Source organism: Cavia porcellus, unplaced genomic scaffold, assembly GCF_034190915.1.
Source record: "Cavia porcellus strain 051 isolate PalLab524CR breed Dunkin Hartley unplaced genomic scaffold, mCavPor4.1 scaffold_3, whole genome shotgun sequence".
Taxonomy (NCBI): domain Eukaryota; kingdom Metazoa; phylum Chordata; class Mammalia; order Rodentia; family Caviidae; genus Cavia; species Cavia porcellus.
The window spans coordinates 26,947,365-26,963,813 of NW_026947486.1; the positions used below are offsets into that span (position 1 = coordinate 26,947,365).

General features: G+C 37.6%; 1 protein-coding gene across 1 annotated transcript in view; it reads left to right on the plus strand.

Moving 5' to 3' along the window:
• The window catches only part of LOC101787744 (inter-alpha-trypsin inhibitor heavy chain H6), a 70,016-nt gene extending 61,114 nt beyond the window's left edge, over window positions 1–8,902 (plus strand). Inside the window, 1 exon segment of the mRNA XM_063245553.1 lies at window positions 8,634–8,902. Coding sequence (XP_063101623.1) covers window positions 8,634–8,902 — 269 coding nt within the window.
• Window positions 8,903–16,449: the final 7,547 nt, after the last annotated feature.

Here is a 16,449-nt window from a genome sequence, read left to right on the forward strand (position 1 = left end):
ATCTCAGTCAAAATCACAATGAGATACTATCTCTCATACATTAAGATTGCTAGTGTAACACATGTGTGCACACACACACACAATGCCAACAAAACAGAAAATAAGAAGCGTTAGTGTGGATATGCATAAAACTAGAAGTTTTATGCACTGTTGGTGGGAATGCAAAATGGTATGGCTACTATAGAAGCCACTATAGTGGTTTCTCAAAACTTGCAAGTAGAATACCAAAAGATTCAGCAATTCTACTGCTGAGCCAAGGAAAAGAACTCAAAGGCAGAATCTCAGAACAGTATCTATATACCTATGTTCAAAGCAGCGCTATTCACAAAAGCCAAGAGATGGAAACACCCTATATGTCCATTGATGAATAAACTGATTAACAAAAAGTAGTATATATGTATTTCATTCTACAATTAAAAGAAATGAAATATTGGTATATACAACAACACTGCCTCATGACAGTTTCCATATGAAATATCATGAAAGGGCAAATTTATAAAGATAAAAAACAAATCTATCATTGCCTAGGGTGGGAGTTGAAAATTCAGACTAAATATTAGCCAGCAGAGAGAATTTTTGGAGGTGATAGAAATTTTCAAAAATTAAATAGCAGCAATGATCAGAAAACCCTATACATTTACTAAATTGTTTTGATTTTTCACTTGGAAATGTTAGAGTGTGTGAATTATAAAGTAAGTTTTTCAGATGCAAGCAAAAAATGATCCTGAGACTGCCTGAATTTTTAAATCAGTAACATCCCAGACAACTAAGTCCAGCTTGTTTCCTTTCAATGCATGAAAGTCCTAGGCCCTCACTTCCTGCTAGTTCATTGTCCATAAATTTTACTGCTCTTTCCAGAGTAGAAGCTTCCTCAGCACCCTAGCAAAGGAAGAGCCTCTCCCGCAAAGGAAACAGCATGAATAAAGGCATGTGGGTTGTAAAATTTCTGAAGCAGAAAAACGTTATCTCCAAGTAGCAAAAGGGCAGAGTGATGATTGGGAGGAAAACTGAGCTTCTCTAAGATCTAGAATCCATTCCAGACACTGGAAAATAACAACTTTGTGAGGACACACAGAGAGAAAGACAGAGACAGACAGAGACCAAGATAGAGACAGAGACAGAGACAAGAGACAGAGACACAGAGAGGATAGGTGGCTGGGAACTGGGCATGGAAGGAAAATCAAAAGCTACAGAGAAGTTGGAGAGCTGGTCAAGAGTGCACAGGAAAACAAAACAAATAAAACAGAACAATCTAGACTCTTTCTCTGGCTCCTGGTTCAGAAGGGAGGTTGTGTTGGTTCCCAAGAAGGGAGGTAAGCTCCCATGGGTGGAGATCCAAACAGGAATGGCAGTGGAGACCATGGCCCTCATGAACTGCAAAATCAGTGTGGGGTTGTAGTCTGAGGGTATTCCTTCCACAAGGCAAGTAACAGTTGAAAAGGAATTCCATCACAGGCCCCCTCCCCCATAGAGCCAGACAATGCTTAATCAGGCACCATTTCAGGCAGGGATGGATTATTTAAATCTAGAACTCAGAACAACTAAAAACCAACTTCAGTTCAGGGCTCCAAGAGTTGCCCTTCCACGGTGAGGAGGGGAGAGACAGCCATAGAGAGGGAGTGGGCTAGAAAGAGATCCTGTGAGAAAGTTAAACTCAGGTCAGGAAGGACATGGGCCCTGCTTCCTGGAGTGAGAAACCAGGCCCAGCTGAGTTGTACTCAGAAACAACTGAGTTTGAAACTGCTGACATTGAGTAATTGTACCACTGTCTTGCTGCTTACATCCAGCACAGATCTGAGATCTGTAGGCCTTCCATATCTGTCAACATGAGCAAGGACCTATCTTGGCATGGACATTGCCACAGCTTGGGGTAAACAGAATAGTGCCTCTGGAATAGTGGGAGCACCTCACAACCCATGGGCCATAAGGCCAGGCAGAGTAAAACCAAGACTGCCTGAGCTCCAAAACCATGGATCCTGGAAAGAAATGAACTATTCTAAACTACAAGGAATATTTTTTTTCTCTTAATGGATGCATTTTCTCCCCACTACCACCCTCAAACCCCCATTGCCTCTTTCCTCTTCCTTTTTCACTGGTTTTTGCGGGCTTCAGGAATTTTCTTTGTCCTTGCTTTTTTTCCTCTTTCACTCTTGTTTTTCTTACTACAATGTGTCTTTTTTCTCTTTTTGTTTTTTATGCTTTATTTTAATTTTTAATAGTTTTTTCTCACCTGAATGATATGGTCTTATAGATATATCACAGTTCAAACATTCATCAATTGGTGAACATTTAGCTCTGAGGTTTTCATCATTTACTTTAATTTCTTTAAGAAATTATTAATACTGTTTTGCAGTGTATAATGTTTAATTCTCCTTGTGGGAAGTTGTACACGCACCTGACTTATCTCAATTCTTTTTGATTGCTTTTCCCTTCTCTCCTTCCCCCTTCCTCCATCTCTTGATTCACTAGTCTCCTTATTCATTCTTTTTCTCTCCCTTTGTCTTATCTTTTATATTTTACTGTATATTTCCCTATTACCTTTAAATAAATGTATAAATATCCTTCTACTCCTCGGTAGGATTACTTCTATCACTTCTATGTCTTTCTTCTCATCTTTTAAAAATTTTTTTGAATTTTTCTTCTAGCATTCTCCCATTTCCAAAGCCCTGTATCCTCAATGCTATAGCCATTAAAGTTTACTAATATTTATGTAGCCAGTTAACTCTCTGGTACTACTGTTGAATACTTCTCTATCATTAGTGGAGATATAATTATTATCACATTAATGCACATTTGTTGTATGTCCATATTCAATTTGCCTTAGTTTTTATGCCATAATTATAGATTTTTTTCTAAAGTTAAGGGTGATGCGATATTGGCTTTTATGGGAATGAATATCCACTTTGTCTTGCATGATATTACTGTTGCTGATTTACTTGGTATTTCTTGAGTTGTTGCTCTTTGTAGGTTTTTTTCTGTATACCAATACCCATATTCTGTTTGTGACATTAGAAATTCTGCAATCCACTCCCAGAGAATTGTATTCTGGGCCAGTTACACTGAATCCCTCATCCCCAAAGTAACAGAGTTGGTCAGATCTTGAGACGGGGGCAGAGGAATATAGTTAGCCATGTCATGAGTGCATCGCTGAAAAGCAGAGTAACAAAAGACAAATCCATACTAGCAACATATACTCTTCACTGTAAGCAATCACATACCTAATCACAAAACTAAATCATCAAAGCAAAACCCAACAGAAACATGAGAGGACAAGGCAACAAAATGCCTTCCCAAATTCCCAACTCCTGCAATATTGACCCATTGGACATAGTGGAGGAAGAAAGAAAAAGCTACACAGCTAAAACTTTCCAATGGAAAACACAAGACATAAAGAAAACAGGTCAATAAAATGCTTGGCAGGCTCATAGAAGATATAACTATAATCAGATAATGGAGGCAATAAAATGTTCAGGGAGCTGACAGAAGACCTTAATAGAAAGCCAGGTGGCTAAACAAAATTATAGAAAACATACATGACCAGTTTAGTAAACAATTAGAGTATGTGAAAAGGTTTCAATGCGAAATTCAGGATTGAAAACTTTACTGAAAGATGGGCAAAAGAAGGCCCAATGTGAGGACACAGTATCAGAGTTAGAGGATAAGGTTGTCTTCAAAGACCAATTGCTCATAGATACTTGAAAAACAACAAGAAAACATCGAAATGGATCCAAAAGCTTCTATATGACACAAGGGAGACTGACAAAAGATTAATTGGAATGAATGAAACAACTGAAAGACAAGACAAATTGAATGAAGAAAAGCACAACTTTACAGAAATAATAGCAGGAAACGGTACAAATATGGGAAAATAAGTAAACATACAGATAAGTGAAGCTTGTAGAACACCAAATAGCCATGCTCAAAAAAGAACTTTATGGTCAAAACCACAAGTCAAGCAGAGAGACAGAATTTTAAATGTGTTAGAGAAAAATCAATGAGACATTTATGAGGATTATTCCACTAAAATTACAATGGACCTCTCAAAACAACACAAAGGGTTAGGAGATGTTGGAGTGAAGCATTTTAGAACTGAAAGATACCAACTTTCAAGCTTGACTTGCATATAACCTGCAAAACTTTCTTTAAAAATGGGTGGAACATAAAGTGCTCCTATGACAAAAAAAAAAAATCATGACCTCGAGAAATTTATGACCACTGAACAAGCATTATACAAATTATTAATTCCAGACAAAGTTGATTTCAACTCAAAATTGAGTAGCAGAGGCAAAAAAGTGCACTACATTTTGGCTCAAAGAGCAATTCCACTGTAAGAGATATCAATTATAAATATCATTGCAAGGGCCTGGGGATAAAGCTCAGTGGAACAGTGTCTGCCTGGCATGAATTTAATCTCCAGTACAAAAACAAAGCGCAAGCAACACAAACAAACATAAACAACATATATGTACCAAACACCAGCATGTACAGCTTCATAAAATGAACACTACTGGACATACAAAATATCAGCAAAATGCCAAAAGAATTATAAAGGAGGAGGTCAAAACAACTGTTATAAATAGATAGATCAATTAGACCCTCCCTCCAAAATAAGCAAAGAAATATCAGTTGACCTAAAGCTTTGAAAAAAATGAACTTAATAGAGATCTACAGAGTGCCCCCTGCCTTGACAGCTGAATACACATTCTTGTCATCAACACTAGACTTGTTCCAAAATACACCACATGATATCCTATAAAGCATGCTAAGTAAAAGCAAAAGAATCAAATTGATCCCATGCATATGATCAGATCATAGTGCACTGAAATTGGAAATCAATGTGAGACAAACCACAGAACTTATCCAAACACATGGAAATTAAATAATACCCTGTTTAATAATCAATGTCACAGAAGAAATCAAGGAAGACATAAGACAGTTTCTAGAATCAAATGATAATGCCAGTAAAACACACAAGAACTTATCAGACACGATGACAGCAGTCCTAAGAGGGACGTCTATACACGTGAATTCCCACATCAGAAATCAGAACAAGTCCAAATAAATAACCTAATTGTGCACCTCCAGGTCCTAGAAAAACAAGAACTATCCAAATCCAAAGTTACTACAAGGAAAGCAATTATAAAGATCAGAGCAGAAACCCATGAAATTGAGACAAAAAGACAATGAATAAATCAAACACATGCTTCTTTGAAAGAATGAACAAAGTAGACAAGTTATTAGCCAATCCTATAAAATGAAAAGGAATTTTAAAAACCACACAAATCAATGCAATAAGAAATATTAAAAAAGGAAATCATGGTGGCCTCTACCAAAATCCAATACTGAACCCAAATGCTATAAAAACCCTGAATAATTCAATATCAGGTCATGGAATTAAAGAAGTAAGAAAAAACACTACCAAAAAGAAAGCCTCAAGTCCCAATGAATCTGATATCAAATTCAACAAGGTTTTAAGGAAAGATCTACATGAATACTACTCACAAAGTTCTTTTAAAATTACTCAAAGACGTTAATAAAATAAAAAAGTAAGGCATATACCCCAGATCATTCCTTTAAGTGACCATTGCACTGATTCCAAAACCAGAAAAGCACCCAATCGTAAAAGAAGACTACAGGCGAATTCTTTTAGTGAATACAGACAAAAATATTCATAACAAGATACTGGCTAACATGATGAAACAAATTATGAAAAAGATCATACATCATGATCAAGTAAAGTTATTCATCTCAGAGATGCAAGGGATGGTTCAAACTATGCCTATCAGCAAATGTAAGACATGACACATAGGCAAGGAAAACATCACTTAATCATCTCAATTGATGCAGAGTGATCAACATCTATTCATGGTAAAAACACTAAAGAAAATGGATACAGAACAACCTAATATCAATACAATGAAAGCTGTTTATGTCAATCCAATGGGCAACATCATACAAAATAAGGAGAAACTGAAGGCTTTCCTCTAAAACCAGAAACAGGACAAAGGTGGCCACTGTCACCACTATTGCTCAACATAGTTGTTGAAATGTTAGCTGGAGAAACCAAGCAAGAGAAAGGAATAACAGGGATATGTATACAAAGGAAGGAGATAAATTAACACTATTGCAGATGACATATTCCTGTACATAGAAGACCCCTAAAATATCCATCAAAATTCTCCTACAATGGATATCCAAATTCAGTAGCACAGCAGGTTACGAAGTCAACACACAAAAATCAGTCATGTTTCTGTACTCCACAAATTAACTCATGAAAGTAAATTATGGGAACAACACCATTCATGATAACATCAAGAAAATGCAAATACTTAGGATTAACCTAATGAAGGAAGGGAAAGAAAAACCATACTACTGTGAAACAAGAGATCAAAGAGGACATCAAAAAATGGAAAGATATTGCCGGTTCCTGAATACATACAACCAATATAGTCAAAATGGGTATCATTTTCAAAAGTGATGTACAGATTTGAACAATCTTAGTCAAAATATCAATAGCATTCATCGATGAATTAGAGAAAACAATCTTAAAATCCATATGGAACCAGAAGAGACCTAGATCACCAAAACCAATCCTGGGCAACAAGAACAAGGAGAGAGGCGTGGCAGTTTCAGACTTCCAGCTGTACTACAAAGCAAGTGATAAAAACTAGAAAAACAACATAGCATTGCAAAACATAGCAACATCATAAACAGAAATAGAAACAAAAGCAAACATAAAGTAAAGAGACATGTGAATCAGTGGAACAGAACACAGCATGCAACATGCGCATTCAGATATCCAATCTTTGACAAGGGGTCCAAAAACTTATGCTAGGGGGACGATAGCTTGTTTTAAAAAATGGCACTGGGAATACTGTCTACTCATATGCAGAGGATTGAATCTATACCATATCTCATTTACTAAACTAAAGTCAAAATGAATCAAAGATGTAAATCTTAAAACACTGTCTACTGGAGAGTAAACTAGGGACAACTCTTAAGTACGCAGGCATAGGCAAGGAATTTATGAACAGAAACCCAATTGCACAAGAAATAATACACAAATTAACAAATAACATCAAATTTAAAAGCTTCTGCATAGGGACAGGGATTTAGCTCAATGGCATAAGTGCCTGCTTTGCAAGCGCGAGGTGGTGAGTTTGATCCCCTGTACCAAAAAAAAACAGAAAACAAAAACAAACCTTCTGCATTGGAAAGGAAACAACCAACAGAGTGAAAAGACAAGTTACACAATAGAAATACATTATTGTCTGGTATTCCACCAAAATGAAGATTAATATCTATAATATGTAACTAACTCAAACAACTAGACCTCTCACAATAAATGACCCAATCAAAAATATGGGCAAGTGAAATGAACTGACATTTCTAAGAGTTAGAAACACAAAGAAATAGGTAAAGAGAAAAAAAAAAGTCCAGATCTCTGGCCATTATGAAAATGCAAATTGAAACAACACTGACAGTCCATCCTACTCCAGAAACAAGGACTATCTTCAAGAAATCAGATAATAGTGAATGCTGGTGAGGAACAGAGGGAAAAGAAACCCTTCTACATTGTTGGTGGGACTGATTTAGCCCTAGAGCAATCATTATGGAAATCAGCATGGAGATTTCTCAAAATCCTAAAACAAGAAGTTCTATTTGACCCAAGGAGTCCCCTTCTAGGTACTGCTCCTAAATGTTTGAACACATCACATTGGAGTGACTCATGCGTACACATGTTTATACCAGCACAACTCACAATAACTAAACCTTGGAAGCAGCCTACGTGTCCATCCACAGATAAATGGATAAAATGTGATACCTATATACACTGGAGTACTAATGTGCCATAAAGAGGGATAAACTTAAGTCATTTGTCAGAAAGTGAATGCACCTGAAGACCATGATGTTTCATGAAATAAAGCAGGCACACAAGTTTAAATAATGGTTGCAATACTTTAGATTCTCACCAGTGATGTAGAAGAATGCCTTTTTCTTCTACAGCCTCACTAGCAATTGCTGCTCTTTTATTCTCTGATAATAGCACATTTCCCCCAAACAGACCCTAAACCCTAGCATGATGTTTCAGGGTGGTTGTAATACAAGCCCTGCACTTAGAATAAACCTCAATTAAGATTTTCAACCAGACTGATGCATTTAGCATATCTGTTGCAGCACATGGCACACATATTGAATTATACAATATTATTATTGATATATAGTTAAATATAGATAATAATATGATTGACATTAATTATTAAAACAAATGATAAATAAACTATAATTATTTATAAAACCAAGCAGCCACATTTGGACAAGAGGTAAACACCTATATTAACAGGTCAACTCAAGACTTTTGCTGAGTGACCAATCAGTACAGATGGAACACATGAATGATATATGCACTTGATAATGAATGAACGTGACTGTGTCTAATACAAATCTTCATAATTCAATATCTTGTGTGTTGGAATGGACATACTTAGTACGCTCTTGCAAAATAAAGGAATGTTTTCTGCATTTTGGTGCATGTCATTTTATGACACTTTCTGTGGACCATTATTCTGAACTGTCACCATTTTTGTTGCCACTTCTGTCTCATATGTCTTCAATTAACTCTTGATTTAAAGGAAACTTTGTGAAGCCTAGCATGCAGGACGTCGTGATGTGGATGAAGTGTTCATGGCATAAAATCACTGACAAGCGTGTTGTCAATGGGCCACAAGCAGTCTACACAGACAAGAAGTGCTCATTTAAGGAGAGGTCTCTTGCTGGACGTGAGAGACTGGAGCCAATGGTTCTACAGGAGATGGAGTCACAAGAAATTCAGACCAGTATTCGGGATTTGGAGATTTATGAAAGTGGTCCAGAAGAAGATGATGTGACTATATTTGAATAATATAGGTTGCTGTACATGATGAATAAATGTAGATTGCTGTAAATGAAAAAATAAGACATCCCATGAAAAGGAGCTCTATTGTGTCTTTTGGAGCAAAAATTAATGTAAGACCAACTTTTATTTTTTGAGAAATATGGTAGCTATTTGATCTGGAGAAAGCTGGAAGCTCAGTGTTGTTTTAACTTGCCTTTCTCTAAGGGCCAACGATGCTGAACATTTTCCCCGGTATTTAATGGCCATTTGTTCTTCTTCATCTGAGAAGTGTCTGTTCATTTAAGATGCACATTTTTGATTGGTTCTTTAAATTTGGACAGCTGAAATGCTGAGTTCTTTCTATATTCTATATTAGTCCACTGTCTGCGGAAGTGCTCTATTGGTTGTGTCCTTTGCTGTGCAGATATTTTTAACTTTATATGACCACATTTGTTGATACTTGGTGTTATTTTTCACTCAACTGTACTTCTGTTCAAAAAAATCCTTGCTTTTGCATCTGTGCTTGAGCGTCTTACCTAATTTACCATCTGGAAGATTAAGGGTTTCTGTTTTAATGTTAAGAATTTCTGGTTTTAATACTGATCTTTATTATCTTTCTTGTAGCAGTATTGGATTTGGATTGTTATTGCTCCTGTAAGACCTTGTGTTGAATCCTTAGGTTTTGTATTTCTGCTTACTGCTTTCATAGATTCTGGTATTTTGTACTGATATTATTGTTTGCTTCTAGGAACTGTGTTATGTCTTCCTTGATTTCTTCTGTGACTCATTGATTGTTCAAGAGTGTGCTGCTTAATTTCCATATGATTGTATAATTTCTGTGGCTTCTTCTGCCATCAAATTCTAGTTTCTTTGTCCTGTGATCTGATAACATGCCTGGCATAATTTTGACTCCTTTGCATTTATTTAAGTATAACTTATCACCATCATGTGGTTTAGTTTGGAAAAATTTCATGCACTGCTGAGAATGAATATTTTTTTATTTTGGGTGGAACACTTTGTAAAGGTCTAGTATGTGCACTGGCTTGAAGGTTGGGCTCATTTCTGATATTCCTCTGCTTGTTTTTTGTCTACTAGATCTATCTGTTTGTGACAGTGGGGATCTGATGTGTCCCACTATAATTTTGTTGATGTTCATCTGAGTTTTTATGTCCAAGAGGGTTTATGAAGTTGAGTGCAGTGTTGTTTGGTGCATTTACATTTATAATTGTTATCACTTCCTGTAAAATTGTTCCCTTAATCAATATGTAGCTGTCATCTTTACCTCTTCTGATCAGTTTTGGGTTAAAGTCTACTTTGTGTGAAAATAGGATCAGTATCCTTGCCTGTTTACAGATTCCCCTGCATGGAATATCATTTGCCTCTCTATGAGGTTTTTTTTCAGTCCAGAAGGTTTTTGGGGGGATTAAATGTTTTTGCTTATATACATCATAACAATGAATATGTTTCTTGATACATTCTTCCAATCTTTGTCTTTTGACCGGGGAAGTAACACCATTTCCATTGAGAGTTATTACTGAAATTATTGACTTATTCTTTTAACTACATTATTTTCCCATTGCTGATTACTTTTCTTTATTTTCTACTTACCTACTCACCATACCTAATGTATTCACTCTATTAGACATTTTGGTGTTGTTTACTTCAATGTCTCTTTCTAGGATATTTTTGAGAATTTATAGTGCTGATTTGGAGTCACAAATTTCTTTAGGTGCTCTATATTTTGGTAGTATCTTGGTTTCCATCAATTTCAAAAGATAGTTTTCTAGGATATATCATTTGCAATTTGAAATTTGTTTTCTATGGTTTTATACACTTTACTCGCAGCTTTCTGGCCTTTCATGTTTGTGCTGAGAAGTTTACTATAATTCGAATGATTTTTATAAGAAATTCATTGTTTGTTTTTTTTTCTAACAGCTGTTAAGAGTTTTGTCCTTGTCCTGCACTTCTTGGATTTTGATGACATGTTATGAATCAGTGGTTTTCTGATAGTGGATATTGGGGGTTTTATATGCTTAACATATCTGCATGTGAAATTCTTTTGCCATGCTTGCAACATTTTCTGCCATAATTTCTGTAAACATGGGGGTTTTATGCCATTGTGTTGTCTTCTGATTTTCAGCAATTCCAACTAGTCTAAGAAACTAGTCTAAGATTAGACTTTTTGTGCCATCAAGTAGCTATTCTATCCATTTTTTGATATCTTGTATTTCAGCCATCTCTCCATAAGTAGTCCATATAAACAGCTCTATCTTCTAGTTCTGATATCTGCGCTCACACTGGTTGTTTCACGTGCTCGTACTTTCAGTAGAATTTTTAAGCTCCTGAATTTTTATTTGGTGCCTTTTCTAGGATTCTAATTCTTTGCTAAATTGGACATTTATGTCTTGTTTCACTTTGTTCAATTCAGTTAGCTTTTCATTAGTGTTTGCTGTAGCCCTTTTGCACATTTTGCTTACTGGATTCGCTGTCTGTTTAGCTATGACTTTTTGATTTTGGCAAACACATTACTAATCTGGGATTTTTAAAAGTTATCTTTCTTATCCCTTTGCATAATTCAGTTTTGTGGCTTTTGATTTCCTTCCTTTTCATGCTGCATGGATCAGCATTGATGCGTGTACCTGGGAGTTTGGGGGGTTGTTTTATTGCCTTGTCCTGTCTTACTTATTTTCTTTGTCATCTGTTTTTCTTTGTGAGTGTGTGTGTGTGTGTCTGTGTGTGTATGCAAGTGTGTGTATGTGAACACCGGGGCTATGAGCTTGACTCTAATGGAAGTCTTTTGTTAGAAAGAAAACCTCTTTAGTTAATGTCCAGTGTTTAGCAGTGTATTCTGCCTGTGGTTAACTATAGTTCTTTGACTCTTTCCCAGAATCCAGCCACCCATTTTTACATGACAAGGGAGGTTGCAGCACATTTGATTCAGTATCCAGTTTACCAGGAGTGAGTGGCAGTATTGTGAAAGACTCAAAGGCAATGCACACATTGGCATATGGAGAAAAAATATTAGTAGCAATAAGTATGTCAGCTTAAATACAGTAATGAAACCAGCAACACAAATATAATGAAAAGGTAACTGGATATTGACATACCTAGAAGGAATAATGTGTTACCTTTAACCATAGAAAAGAGGTTTATAATTATAGCTTGAATGCTAAGATAAATAAAATATTGACCTGCAGTATATTTTTACTTATTGGAATAACTTTCCACCAATAAAAATTAAATGGGATGCACAGGCACAGCATAGTTATGTATTTAAAGAGTCATAAAGCTTAGTGATTATACTAGTACAGTTAGATGGGGTTAGGGAATTGGAAAATAAGAAAAATAAAATTTTAAAAATTAATGATTGGAAAAATAGAAAAGAGAATATTGAGATAAAAGATGTTATTGAGCAATAAACAGAAATTAGTAATATTACGTACCAGTAAACAAAAGGAATAAGGAAATGCAACAATAAAAGAATAAAAGGGAGAAAAATAAGGATAAAAAGGAAAAATGTTCAAAAGGAGAAGATAAAAGAAAAAGAGGGGGAAAATGCAAATTCCCAAAAATTCATTAAGGGAAGACAACTTAGAGAGACAGACAGAGAGAGACGAGAGAGAGAGAGAGAGAGAGAGAGAGAGACAGAGAGACAGAGAGACAGAGACAGAGAGACAGAGACAGAATCAGAGAGAGAAAATTGAGCAAAAAAATGAATTTTTGAGGGTTTTTTGGGTGTGTCATTTTTGAGACAGGGTTTCACAGTGCAATTCAGGCTGACTTTAAACTCACTTTGTAGCCTAGAATAGCCTGGAGATCACAATGAGCCTTCTGCCTCAGTCTCCCCCAGTGGTGTGATTACAGGCATGTACCACCATGCCTGGCTCCTAAGTGTTTTTGAATAAATAGTCTATTTCCAGGATCTTTAGTCTTGAAATTCAGAAACTCACAATGTCCTCTACCTATCTTTAAGGCCTGTGAATATGTAAGGTGTCCTCCATACTTCAGAGAATCTTTCGTTCCTTCACTCCCGACTGTGACAGTCATCCATTCTGAGACATATCTTTGCCCACTTTGGTAGATGGGAAAACAATCAGCCTTTTGGTCTCAGCTGGATTTAGATCATAGCATAATGGTTCAATGGGCCAATGCTTTTAGATGCAGTCTCCTCTGAAAGTCACAGTTGGCAGGTCTGGTTTCAAACCAAGGAGGGCATAGTCTATGTCCCTGGCCTGAGTTTAAATTCTTGGGAGGGACTATGTCCATCTCACACCCTCTCTGTGACTGTCTCTCACCTAGTCACTATTGGAGGCTAACACTGGAAACCGTGAAGTAAATTTGTTCTGTTCTTGATCTGTGGCACAGTTTTAAACAACCCCTTCCCATAATGGAGCTTGACTAAACTTCCTGTCAGTATGAAACCCCACTCCACTGGGTCTCTTTTCTAACTCCAGTGTGCCATGAAGTAGTAAAACCTTACCCTGTTTTTGTAGTTTACAGCAATTGTTTCCCTTGCTAGCATGGCAGCTCAGGTCCGTATTTTCTCTCCACGTCTGCTGATCCTCCCAGTTTACATTCCCTCCCAGGGCAGCGGCTCCTTCTATGATCAGGTCAGCCAGTTTATTTGGTGCCTTTGTTGCCCCAGACCAAGAAAAAACAAAAGATAGAACCAATCAAAAGCTCCTAGATGTCCAAAGCCCGCGCACAGAATCCACAGGTGCAAAGTTGATCATGCAGCAATATGCACAGTTGTTGTGTCATCCTGCATCAAGGCCCAGCTGCACATAACTGGAGGACCTCAGCAGGCCAGTCAGAATGTGGTGATCTTCCATCAAAACACAGGACTTCAGTCAGTCAACAGGAGCTTCAGCAAACCCTCGCACAACCCAGAGAATCTTGGGAGCTGTTGAGACCACAGGTGAGTCTTTCCATATAGAGAACCCCAGGAGGGTTGACAAGAGTTTCAGCAAGGCCTCATCTCATCCAGAGGAACTTGACTGGGGCTGCTAGACATCCAGTGGCACAGTAAGGTCCCTGCTGAAGCACACATTATAGACTAGTGGGTCTGGCAGCCTGGAACAGCCTGAAGCCACAGTAACAATATGAGCAAAGGGTTGGTTCACATCAATACCTCTGGGCTAGTTAGCCTAGAAAGAATATAGGACTGATGCAATTGGCCTGCAGGATAAGTTCAGGTGACTGGCCCATTCCCTACATTGTTGAACCCAGTGACTGGGTGAAGATCAGCCACAGAATAGAACCCCAAGATACACATGACAGACAATTGAGACTAGCAGATTTGAAAAACCAAAATATTAACCCAAGAGGTGAAAATGACAAAATAAAAAACAAAATGCAATGTTGGGACTGGGAGGATCCCACAAGAATTCAAGCAGCCAACCTTTCTGGTAAGGCATGCAAGCCATGTGGTTTCCAGGAAGAGAAAAGTCAGTGCCTCCTGTGAGCCTACTGGCCCACCAAACACCACCCCTCAGCCCCATATGCAACCCAACATTTTGGAGAACAGGCTGAGATGATAGCAACTAAGGTACATAAAGCAATTAAATGCTTGTATTGCGGGCCTGGGGCCATCGGTCTGATCATCTCTTAGGAGAATGACAGTATGCAATAGAGCAAATATGGGGGATTTCCTTCTATCTTGTCTTTGAAACCCAATGTTGTTCTCACTGTTTTGCTTTACTCAGTGCTCTGTTTTGATTGGTTTTATTCTATTTTGATTTTGGTTTGATTTTGCTATACCTGATGGAATGGACAACTATTGTGAAGACAATAAGATATACTATGGTAGCTATTGTTGTTTTCTTACGGTAGCTGTTGTCTCCCTGCTTTGAAGTTCTGTACCAATTATGTTGCTTTGTTTTGATTCACTTTGTTCTGTTTTGTTTGGCTGGATTTTAACATCTTAATAAAAAAAACACAGCAAAATGGCAATCTCAAATGTCCAGCCATCAGGAACAAGTACATTGAAACTGAGGACATTGGAGGTCACATGGCTGAAATTTCAGAAAAGGTAGCAAGCGAAATAAAGAAAAAAACTCCATGAGGCTATAGAGGAAGTTAAATTAGAAATAATCACTTAGGTAAGGAAAGAAATGACAACCTTAAGAGAAGAGTTGCACAGCATAGCTAGAGAAGACAGATAAAAATGTACAGGAGCATGGGGAAATGATGCAAACCTTGAATGAACAATATAAGAAAGAACCAGAATGCATAAAACAATTTTAAAAAGATAGCGTTTTGGTTACTTTTCTCACACTGTTGAGACAAAATACTTGATGCCCAAAATTAAGGAAGCAAAGGTTACAGTTTTTGGAGGTTGCAGTCCATACTCAGCCTTCTCCAAGGCAGGGTGGCATCACCAAGAGGCAACCATTCATGGTGGCTGCAAGCAACAAGAGCAAAAAGAGCTAAAAGGGGCAATCATACCTTCTTCCTTCCCTTATATTGTATGCCAGCTACCTGCCTCTGGGTTGGTGAGTACAGCAATCACACCACCAATCCCATAACTAGACAATGAACCAATCACAGATGGTAGATTTAGCTGCCTCTGTGACTGCATGAGTCTTTGGAGGGATGCCCAGACACAAACCATAACATTTCACCTTTGTCCCCTAAAGACTCATGCAAATCCTTGATGCAAAAGATATTTAGTCCATCTCCAAGAGGTGCCAAATCCTAACAGTTTCAACATTGCTGAAAAGTCCAAGTCCCAAGTCTCCTCCAAGACCCAAGGCAAACTCATAGCTGTAACTCCCTGTAAAGAAAGAAAAGAAAGTTAAACACTCTCAACACACAGTGATGCAAAATAAACATCATCATGTAAACAGGTACAAACAGGATACAAAAGATCAAAACCAAAACAAGTCTGAAAGCTGTCGGGAAGTCCTGGCGTTCCACACTCAGCATCTGAAGCAATCTGGTTGTGAGCTCCAAAAGGCTTGAGTGACTACATCCTAGTGGCATTTCCAGTAGTTATAGCTCCCAGGGATGTTCTTTTTGGCCTGCTCTGCTCAATCCTTGCAGATTTCTTTACATAATCCACACTCCCGGCTTTTCCAAACTTCTGGGCCCTCCTTTGTACCTTTGGCTTCACACTCACAGCTTCACCACTTCCCTCTAAGGGCAGACTGCCCAGCCTCTGAGGCCCTCTGAAATCACAGTGGAAGCTTTGTTTTAACCCCTGAACTCATGCATTCTGCACTCTTAAAATCAGCACTATGTGGATGTGACTAAGGTCCCTTATCAGTTAGAGAAGTAGCCAGGGTTCTCTCTTTCTCTCTCTTGGTCATAAGGGCCAAGTGCCTGGATCACTGAGCACTTTGAATCAGATTGTGAGGAACAAATTCTCTACATTGCTGCCATTCTGAAATCTGGTATGGCAGTTGCCATTTTGGAACCTTGCATGGCCACCACCACCATTCTGGAAGATGGTGCTTGGCAACTTTCTCCTCTAAGCAAAGTCTTTGACTTTTAAAATTTGGGGACTACAAAGCATGGAGACCCACTGCTTCTCATGATGTTCACAGACCATCTTTTTTATTTCTGTTCCTTCT